The sequence below is a fragment of the Myotis lucifugus genome, unplaced genomic scaffold (genome assembly GCF_000147115.1).
Source record: "Myotis lucifugus unplaced genomic scaffold, Myoluc2.0 scaffold_347, whole genome shotgun sequence".
Lineage (NCBI taxonomy): Eukaryota > Metazoa > Chordata > Mammalia > Chiroptera > Vespertilionidae > Myotis > Myotis lucifugus.
Genome location: NW_005871395.1, coordinates 110,339 through 120,964, shown reverse-complemented (window position 1 = coordinate 120,964; position 10,626 = coordinate 110,339). Strand labels below are relative to the sequence as shown.

General features: G+C 51.3%; 1 protein-coding gene across 3 annotated transcripts in view; it reads right to left on the bottom strand.

The window, feature by feature from the left end:
* DEF6 (DEF6, guanine nucleotide exchange factor) overlaps nt 1–10,626 on the bottom strand; it is a 26,264-nt gene that overhangs the window by 4,079 nt on the left and 11,559 nt on the right. For 2 of the 3 annotated variants that reach the window (XM_006101241.3, XM_023764774.1), the window contains exons 2-7: nt 8,185–8,325; nt 7,385–7,570; nt 5,548–5,784; nt 5,317–5,463; nt 538–646; nt 42–340 (exon numbers count right to left, since the gene is read on the bottom strand). In XM_006101241.3, the coding sequence (XP_006101303.1) occupies nt 42–340; nt 538–646; nt 5,317–5,463; nt 5,548–5,784; nt 7,385–7,570; nt 8,185–8,325 (1,119 nt within the window). Of the gene's footprint in view, nt 1–41; nt 341–537; nt 647–5,316; nt 5,464–5,547; nt 5,785–7,384; nt 7,571–8,184; nt 8,326–8,839; nt 8,957–10,626 lie in introns of all 3 variants that reach the window. The other variant, XM_014466588.2, reaches the window with a different exon arrangement.

The window sequence follows — 10,626 nt, the reverse complement described above, 5'->3', positions numbered from 1 at the left end:
CGGCCCCGCCCCCGCCCCGGCCCCGCCCCCAGTGGCCTCACCTGCTCGGCCTCCCGCAGCTGGCCCTCCAGCGCCTGCTGCAGCTCCTGGTGCTGGCTGCGGCGCCGCGCCTCCTCCTCCTGCAGCAGGCGCTCCGCCTGCCGCTGCGCCTCCTGCAGCAGCTCCAGCTCCTGCAGCTTCCGCTCCTTCTCCTCCTGCAGCTGCTGCAACCGCAGCAGCTCCTCCTCCTTGGCGGCCCGGCGCCGCTCCCGCTGCTCCCGCTGCTCGCGCCGCTTCTGCTTCAGGTCCTTGTGCAGCGATGTCTTCCCCTCGGCCTGCAGCCGGATGGCCATCTGAATGGCTGCGAAGGGAGCGGGAGGGAGTCAGCAGGCGGCTAGCCCGAGGCGGGCGGCTCGAGGTGGCCCGCTGCGGGAAAGGGACCTTAGGAGTCGCTGGAGTCGCCTCCAGCCTCCCGCTGGGCAAAGTGTCAGCAGCCGCTTTACACAGATGAGGCGACTGAGGCCCAGCCAGACCCAGGCCACCCCGTGAGCAACTCACCGGCGGTCCACTCCTGGCGCTGGCGCGTGTCCGAGGCGCTCATCTCGTACGTGCGGGAGGCCGTCTTCACACAGAACATGCAGCGCTTTCCCTCGCGGTCAGGCAGCACCTGGGAGAGGGCAGTGTCCAGGCAGGCTGGCCTCACTGAGGTCAGGGTCAGCTCCAGCTCTAGCTCCAGCTCCAGCTCCAGCCCCTCCTGGCTGACCATCTTCCCTGGCCACCCTCCCACTCTGTTTGCCGGAGCCTGTGTGCCCAGCGTGGAGTTAGTTCTGGGGCTACGTGTGTCCTCACGGCTCTTGTAGACTTTGCTCTTTGAAGTGGGAGTGGGCTGTTTCCATCTTGGTATCTCCCCACAGGGCCTAGCATCTAGTCGCCACTCAGTGTTCATGCAGGTTATGCTTGAACACCTCCAGTGACCGGGTCCTCACTATCCAGAATGTTCTCCATTCATTTATTTCACAGATATTTTGGAGTGTCTGCTGAGTGCCACTCATTGTTCAGGCATTTGAGATACTGATGTGTGCCTCACAGACCAAATCCCTCCCTGCTAAGCTACACTCTAGTGGAAAATAATAGTTACCACGTTTTGAGCTTCTTATGTTGTAGGGTCTGTACTGGTGTTTTATATGCATCATTTTATTCACTCCTCCCAGACAACCTTGTCAGCCAGGCATCATTATCTCCACTTTACAGAGAAGGAAGCCGAGGCTCTAAGAGGCCCAGAGCTTGCCCAATTCACACTGCCTGTTAGTGGTGGAGTTGGGATTTCTGCCTAGATCTGTGTTCTTGCCACAGTGACACCTGTTTCCTCATTTGACAAAAATGGACAAAGCCTCGGGTGGCTATAATAATTTTTTAAAATGTAAAATAACAAGTGTTGGTGAGGATGTGGAGAAATTGGAACCCTCATCCTCTGCTGGTAAGAATGTAAGCAGGTGCAGCCACTATGGGAAACAGTTTGTTCCTCTAAAAGTTAAATAGAATAACCCTATGATCCAGCAATTCTACTCCTAGGTATGTACTCAGAGAAATGAAAACACATCTCCCCCCCAGAAATTTGTACATGGATATTAATAACAGCATTATTCACAACTAGAGGCCTAGTGTACGAAAATTCATGCACTCGGGGGGGGGGGGGTAGTCCCTCAGCCCGGCCTGTGCCCTCTCGCAGTCCAGGATCCCTCAGGGGATGTCCACTTGCCGGCTTAGGCCCGCTCCCAGGGATTGGGCCTAAGCTGTCAGTCAGATATTCCTCTGGCAGCCTGGGAGCCCTTGGGGGATGTCCGACTGATGGCTTAGGCCTGCTCCCCATGGGAAGTGGGCCTAAGCTGCAGTCAGACATCCTTAGTGCTGCCGAGGAGGCGGGAGAGGCTCCCGCCACTGCCGCTGCTCTCGCAGCTGTTAGCCCGGCTTGTGGCTGAGCAGTGCTCCCCCTGTGGAAGCGAACTGACCACCTGGGGACAGCTCCTGTGTTGAGTGTCTGGTGGTCAGTGCATGTAATAGTGACCAGTCGTTCTCCCATTAGGATCAATTTGCATATTACCCTTTTATTATATAGGATAGCAAACAGATGGCAACAACCCAATGCCTAGCCTATATAATAAAAGCCTAATATGCTAAGTGTCTGGTCATTCGTTCATCCATTCAACCAATCAAAGCATAATATGCTAATGATATGCTAAGGCCGCTCAACTGCTCACTATGACATGCACTGACCACCAGGGTCAGACGCTCCAACTAGTAGGTTAGCTTGCTGCTGGGGTCTGGCCGATCGGGACTGAGCGAGATGGGCTAGACACGCCCTGGAGCCCTCCCATGGCCCCTACCTCCTGCCAGCCCCACCCACGATCGGCCCCCAACACCCCCATCAGGGGCAGGGCCGGCCAGCCAATCACCTGTGGTCCCTCCCCCCAGCTAGCCCCACCCCTGATGGGCCCCCATTGGTGGCGGGCTGGTCAGACCCCACCCGTGCACAAATTCATGCACCGGGCCTCTAGTCAACAAATAAATTGAGAAGCAAAATGTCGTATATCTATAATGGAATGTTATTCAGCCATGAAAAGGAATGAATTCCTGATCCATGCCACAACATGATGAACCTTGGAAACATTATGCTAAGAGAAATAAGCCAGACACAAAAAACCCAAATATTGTACTATTCCATTTATATGAAGTGCCTAGAATACTTATTCATGGAGACAAAGGAGCGGTGGGTGAGGATGAGGATGAGTTATTGCTTAATGGGTACAGAATTTCTATTTGGGATGATGAAGAAGTTTTGGAAACAGACGATGGTGATGGCTACACAACACTGTGACTCTATTTAATGCTACTGAATTGTACACTTAACATGGTTAAAATGGCAAATTTCATGTTATACATATATTTTTCCTACTATTAAAAATCTTTTTGTGCCTGGCTGGCATGACTCAGTGGTTGAGCATTGACCTATGAACCAGGAGGTCACGGTTCGATTCCTGGTCAGGCAACATGCCTGGGATGTGGGCTCAGTTACCAGTGTGGAGCCTGCAGGAGGCAGCCGATCAATGATTCTCTCTCATCATTGATGTTTCTCTCTCTCTCCCTCTCCCTTCCTCTCTGAAATTAATTTAAAAATTTTTAATTTAAAAACCAAACCAAACCAAAAAAACCTTTTTGTTTTAAACCTCTAAAACAAGCATGTCAAACTCGTGGCCCATGGGCTGCATGTGGCCCACAACGAATATTTTTATGGCCCCACCAATATAACAGTAAGAAACGTTTTAATAAAAATTTTTAACTTAATTTTTACAAAATCCTGTTATACATAATCTATATATATAAAAGCCTAGCCCTGGCTGGTTTGGCTCAGTGGATAGAGCGTCAGCCTGTGGACTGAAGGGTCTCAGGTTCGATTCTAGTAAAGGGCACATGCCCCAGGTTGTGGGCTCAATCCCCAGTAGGGGGCAAGCAGAAGGCAGCCGATCAATGATTCTCTCTCATCATTGATGTTTCTATCTCTCTCTCCCTCTCCCTTCCTCTCTGAATTCAATAAAAATACATATTAAAATAAATAAGTAAGTAAATACATAAATAAATAAATAAATAAATAAATGCTTAAGTGACCGTTACAACTGTGTCACTGTGATGCACACTGACCACCAGGTGGCAGATGCTCAACACAGGAGCTGCCCCCTGGTGGTCAGTGCACTCCCACAACCAACCTCCCGTGGCCGGCCCAACCTCCTGTGGTCCCCCTCCCTGGCTGGCCTGCCCCAATCGGCCCTGATTGGGACTGGGCAAGATAGTCCTTATCAGCCCCCACCCCTGGCCAGGCCGAGAAACCCCACCCGTGCACAAATTCGTGCACCGGGCCTCTAGTTATTAATAACGAACTACAATGTTTGCTAATGACTGAGTACTATAATCATGTTGCATTCATTTCCCCTTATGCGCCTCACGCACAGACGCACCATTTCCACTAATACTAGCAGCGAATATTTTAGCAGCCGATTGCCACGTCATTAGTCTTGGACTGACTTGTTTGGTGTGCACAACAGGAAATATTTCGTCTTTGGAGAACAAGAAAAATAGGTTTATTTGCGTTTCGCTTATTAATTTGTGCAGTTATTCAGTGTCTGGTAAGTTAATGTTCAAGAAAAAATATTAATTTTTATTAAAATGTTCTATTATTTAATGTCAATGATTACTCATTTATTTCAGCCCGTTGTATTCAGCATGTCTTTATCGAAATAAACCTACGTTTCTATGAAAATTGAAGCTTTTGTTTTTTTGCGGCCACATAAACTTAAACTTTGCTTATTTGGCCCATGTTAGCCTTTGAGTGTGACATGCTTGCTCTAAAATAATAATGGACACAGCCAAGGGAGGAAAAGGAAGGGGAAGGGGGAAAGGAGAGGGGTGTGGAGAAAGAACAGGAGGTGAAGAGTTGCCAAAGGGAATGGACTTTGGGTGAAGGAGAAAGACCTTTAAAGCGGATTTTGAGGTTTTGCTGGGTAGTGTGAGACATAAGCCATCTCCTCTGAAATCTTTAGCAAAATCCACATTATTCACCAATGACTGCAGGTTTATATATATATATATATATATATATATATATATATAGAGAGAGAGAGAGAGAGAGAGAGAGAGAGAGAGAGAGAGGGAGATTTCAGAGAGGAAGGGAAGGGAGAGAGAGAGAAAAACATCAATGATGAGAGAGAATCATTGATCGGCTGCCTCCTGCACGCTCCCCACTAAGGATGGAGCCCGCAGCCCGGAAATGTACCCCAGACGGGAGTCAAACCCGGTACCCTTCAGTCTGAAGGCCAATGCTTTATCCACTATGCCAAACCAGCTAAGGCTAAAAAAAAATTTTTTTTTTTATTGATTTCAGAGAGGATGGGAGAGGGAGAGAAAGATAGAAATATGGATGAGAGAGACACTTCGATGGGCTGCCTCCTGCACACCTCCTACTGGGTATTGAGCCCGGCCCGCAACCCAGGCATGTGCCCTGACCAGGAATCGAATCCGGGACCTTTTGGCCCATGGGGCATGCTCAATCCACTAAGGCACACCCGTCGTGTTGCAGGATTTTTTAAAAAAAATAAAAACAACAACAACACACCTGACATGGATAAGAATGGCCTTGAGATACCCAGGTATGTTTGGGTTACACACATCTAAGCAGAAACAGTCACTGGCTTTTCTCCACTCGCCCTCCTGAGCCTCTTGCCCTCACACCCCACGGAAGGCCTTCTGGGCCCCGAGGTGCGCGCCAGCCCTCCCCTGCCCCCTTACCTCCACACAGCACTGCCCGTCCAGGGGGATAGTGCCCCTTTTCTCCTTGCACTCTTCACTCCCAAAATAGCAGAGGCAGCTGGGCTGCAGCTGGAACCAGCGTTCGGCCCAGTTCCTCCTCAGGTGCCCTCGCTTCCACAGGTAGCCCTGCCAGACAGGGCAAAGTCAGAGGCTTCACTGCCCCCCTTCACTCCTCCTTGGGGTCCTCCCCTGTTGCCTGCTTGGCCTGACCTGCTTCAGGACATCTTGGATGAGCTCCTGGTAGACCTCGTGGATGGCCATGCTGAGGGTGTCCCGCCCCACGCCGCGAAGGCAGCGGCCGGAGTTGAAGAGCTCCAGGAACTGCCAGACGCTGAGCCCCCCGGTGGTCTGGGCCGCCTGGGCCTCCTGGGCCAGCAGCTCCTCCAGCTCCGCCAAGCTCACCTCCAAGCTCATGCTGCTGAGCACCTTCTTCAGCAGGTACTCCACCTGCAGGGGGAGAAGGCCTGTGACTGACCAGGCAGTGTTGCTGGTACCAACACTAGGGGGCGCTCCCCACCTGGCTCCCAGAGCCTGGGCAGAGGTGACCAGGAACAGGGGGGTGGGAGTGGGAGTGGGGGCAGAGAACTAAACTGGTGGACCAGGGTAGAGATTTGGGAGGGGATCCTGGAGTCCCAACCCCAGTCAGGCATCCACTCCCTTTCCCCAACTTACAGTCCCATTCCTTCCTGCCTTACATGAAGGGCAGGCGAAGGTAGGCGTTATAGGCTAGGTAGGGGCTAGGTAGGGGCGAGGCAGAGGCAGCAGGTCACAGAACATATCAGAGCAGGTGCAAGAGCCCTCTCATCCAATACCCTCACTTAGCAGATGACAAAACTGGGCCCAAAGGGGGAAGTGACTTGTTTTAAATCACACAGCAAGTTGGTGCAGCCAGAACTAGACTCGGGTCTCCTGAATCCCATGTGAGCCCTCTTCCGAGCCCCAACCCTGGGGGCCCGCCCTTATGGGAGGGCGAGGGGCCTGACGCTGGGGGTAAGCAGGGCAGGGACAGGAAACCTGTTGGGGAGGAACGGGAAGTGGTGGTTGGGGTACATCCTGCTGCAGTTGGTTCACCCTGTGTGCTGATCACAGCAGCAAACAGCCTTCTGGGAGGCCACCTGCCCTGACTGGCAGGGTCTGGCAAGGCTGCCACCCCGGTGTGTGTAGATGGACACACGGCCCTCTCCTGCCCCAGCAGCTTCTTGGGAAACCCCGGGTCTCAGCTGGGACTGGGGTGGGGTGCGCCAGTTCAGGGCTCAGGTGGCTCCCCTCAATGTTCCCACAAACAGAAGCAAGGATACAAATCTGAGAGCAGTCAGATGTTTTGAGTACTTTGTAAACACGGAGGACCCTCCCCGTTTGCTCTAATCCAAAGACTTAAGTTCACCCCGACACCCTCACAGCCTAGAGGGCTTAAAGGGCAGGAGAAGGCTGAGTGGATGCGAGAGGGTGAGAGCAGAGGGCGGCAGGTTGACGGAGAAGGGGGCCGTGCCCTGACCTCACTGATGAGTTGAGGAGGGAGGGTGCATTCCTGGCCTCTACTCCCAGGAGACCTCCCTGGTCCTGCGCTGAGTCTGCCCCTGCTCCCTGTACTGTGGCAGGAGGGGAAAATCTGGAGCCAGGTAAGATGCAGTTGTCCACCAGGAGTAATGAGAGGGGTCCTAGAAGGGTCTCCCTCCCCCTCATAGCACACCTTCTCCCAGGGCCACAGTCCTCAAATCCTGCATCTGATCTTAAATGTTTTTGTTTTAAATGCCCAGTAATGAATCGGCATTCACATCTCTGTGTAAATAGAATTACAGGTCATTTTCCGGCTGTGAGGCCGGCAGGGCCTGAGGAAGTGTGGTTTTGCTTCTCCTGGGAGAAGGCACAGGTGTTCTGATAGGGGCGGTTGGGGGTGCCCGCAGGTAGCGGGGTGGAGCAGGCATCAGCACGGGAACACAGAGAAGAAAGGGGATGTGGGAAAGTACAAAGGCCACTGGGCTTCCTTCATGGTGGGCTGAGGCCTGTCCTCAACTGGTGCAGTCCCCGGGGCTGCCATCACCCTCACCTCATCGGGAACCATGATCAGAGGGTACTTGTCCTCAGACAGGAAGTTGAAGAGGCACCAGAGGCGGAAGGCGTCTTGATTGGAGAGCATGCTGTTCCCGTTGCTACCCGCCCGGTAGTTCTTCTTGGCCGTCAGGGTCCAGCACAGCTCATCAAAGTGCTCCTTAACAAAAGCCCCCTCCTCCACCTGCCCCCAGGCCTGAGGTCAGTCAAGGAGGCCGCTCGGCCGGCTCTACCCCACACCAGGCTCCAGCTGGTTTCTCGGGTCATCTACTCTCCTGCTCCCCACCCAGCCAAGTCCCCTCTAACTGAGGTATCCCTGAGCTGATTACCAGGTAACTAGCTGGTTCCAACCACCCTGACCGCCCCCCCCACCCCACCCCCCCCCACACACATCCACACCCACCCAAGTTCCCTTAGCCCAGAGGAGAAAGAAGGAAGGCCCTGGGGGCGGGGGGGTGGACAGTCAAGAAGAACCTGAGAAGATAGTGACAGGAGGAGCAGGGGGGACAGCAGAGGGGGAGCTGGAGAGCTCTTTGTACAGGTTACAGCCTGAAGCTGGAGGTGGGGCTCGGCAGGGAGGGGGCAGGAAGCTGTGGGAAGGGTGGAGGCTAGGAGGGAGCTGAGGGAGACTGAAGGTGAGCTCAGGGGGGCAAGGAGGGGTGAGTGGCTGGGAAGTGAAGGATGGACATGGGAGAGGTACAGAGGGGACAGAAGTGGGAGTTTGTCGGGGAGGACCTGTGTTGGGTGCTGGCTGGGAAGTGGGGAGAAGTAGAGGTGCCTCCCCCCGCTGGGCCCCACCTTGTCCAGGATGTACTTGTTGAGGTAGGGCATGTATCCCTGGCTGGACACGGGGCCATCGTCATCGTCTCGGAAGTGCTCCTCCAGAGCCACGGGGTCGTGGGGGATGTGCAGGACCGTGTACAGGTTGTGGGACAGCACCTGAGACAGAGGGCAGTCAGCCTCCCTGCACCCCCACCCGAACCGGGCCCCCAGACAGCCCCCACCGCTGTCCCCTTCCCCATCCTGGGGAAGTCCTCTGCACTCGTCATGCAATTCAATCATAACTGAAACACACACAGATATAATGGAATATTATTCAGCCATAAAAAAGAATGATTTTTGCCATTTGCCACAACATGGATGCTAAGTGAAATAAGTCAGAGGAAAACAAATATGTATAATCTCAATTATATGTGGAATCTAAAACAAACAAACAACCACAAAAAGCCCTCATAGATTCAGAGAACAGCTTGGTGGTTGCCAGCAGTAGGGAGAGCGGGTGGGGAAAATGGGCGAAGGGGGTCAAAGTTACAAACTTCCAGCTATAAAACCAGTCACGGGTGCAACGTCCAGTGTGATAACGGCAGTTAATAGCACTGTATTGCATATTTACAAGTTGCTAAGAGTCCATTTCTCCAGTAGGAGGGAGGTTGGAGCTGAGGAAAAGAACTACCATGTCTTCCAGGGCTTTGAGGAGACCAGATGCGTGGCCTTCTGGCCAGGCGTCTGCGATTGCACATTGTTGGAGCGATCATTGTGTCCCTGGGGGTTGCAGCTTTCTGTGAGTTTGCTGTGGGGGAACCAAGAAAGAAGGCATTTGCAGATTCCCACAGGAACTGTAATTCCAGGGAAGAGTTTGAGGAGATGAAGAAGGCTGGCATCTCTCAGAGTGCAAAGGGACCTTGGAATGTAAGGAATTTCTTTGGGTTGAATTCCATGGAAGTTTGTCACTGAGCTGTGCTCCTGAATATGAAACAGGGATATCTGAGCTAAGGCAGTGATGGCGAACCTTTTGAGCTCGGCGTGTCAGCATTTTGAAAAACCCTAACTTAACTCTGGTGCCGTGTCACATATAGAAATTTTTTGATATTTGCCACCATAGTAATACAAAGACTTATATTTTTGATATTTATTTTATATATTTAAATGTTATTTAACAAAGAAAAATTAACCAAAAAATGAGTTCGTGTGTCACCTCTGACACGTGTGTCATAGGTTCGCCATCACTGAGCTAAGGAATAGTTCTCTTGATAAAGAAATGATTTGATAAATAAATGATTAAGAAATAAAAAAGAGCCCGGCTGGCGTGGCTCAGTGGTTGAGCATTGACCTATGAAACAGGAGGTCACGGTTCGATTCCCAGTCAGGGCACTTGACTGGCTTGCAAGCTCGATCCTGGTGTGGGGTGTGCAGGAAGCAGCTGATCAATGATTCTCTCATCATTGATGTTTCTATCTCTCTCCCCTTCTCATTTCCTCTCTGGAATCAATAAACATATATTTAACAACAGCAAAAAAATAAAAATAAATAATAAATAAGGAAGTTGCAAAGAGAGTAAATATTAAAAGTTTTCATCACAAGAAAAAAACCTTTTTTGGTACCTACATGTGGTGACGCATTTTAACTAGACTCATTGTGGTGGTCATTTCCCAGTACAGTTGACCCTGAACAACGTGGGGTTAGGAGCACCACTACTCCCACCTCCACCCCCACAAAGTCGAAAATCCAAGTATAACTTTTGATTCCTCAAAAACTTAACTACAGCCCTGGCCCAGGGGTTGGAGTGCCGTCTGTACACTGAAGGGTTGCGGGTTCGATTCTCAGCACATACCCAGGTCGTGGGTTTGAGCCCCAGTTGGGGTACCTATGGGAGGCAACAGATCAATGTTTCTCTCTCACAACAGTGTTTCTCTCTCCCTCTCCTTTCCCCTCTCTAAAATCAATTAAAAAGAAACATTAAAAAGCTTTTTTAAAAACGTAACTATAGTTGTCCCTCGTTATCTGTGGGGGATTGGTTCCAGGACCCCGTGGACACATAGTTCCGCAGATGCTAAAGTCCTTTACGTCACATGGCATAGCATCCAGTCGGCCATCGCTATTGGAACCCCAACCACGGACTGAAGAGACTGTTTGACCCACGGTTGGTTGAATGTGCAGATGTAAACCGGTAGATAGGGAAAGCTGAATGTATGTCTAGTGAAAACTACCCCCATATAAGTGGACCCGTGCAGTTCAAACCCATGCTCAAGAGTCTACTGTATGTACAAATAGTGAATCATTACCTTGCACGCCTGAAACTAATGTTAAATGTCAATTATACCTCAAAAAACAAGCACAAAAAACCTAAAACTTATATACTCACTCTGCACCAAACACTGAGGCTAAGCACTTTGTGTATACTTCAGTTAACCCCCATAATAACTGTTACTATCCCCATTTTAGGGATAACACACGACATAA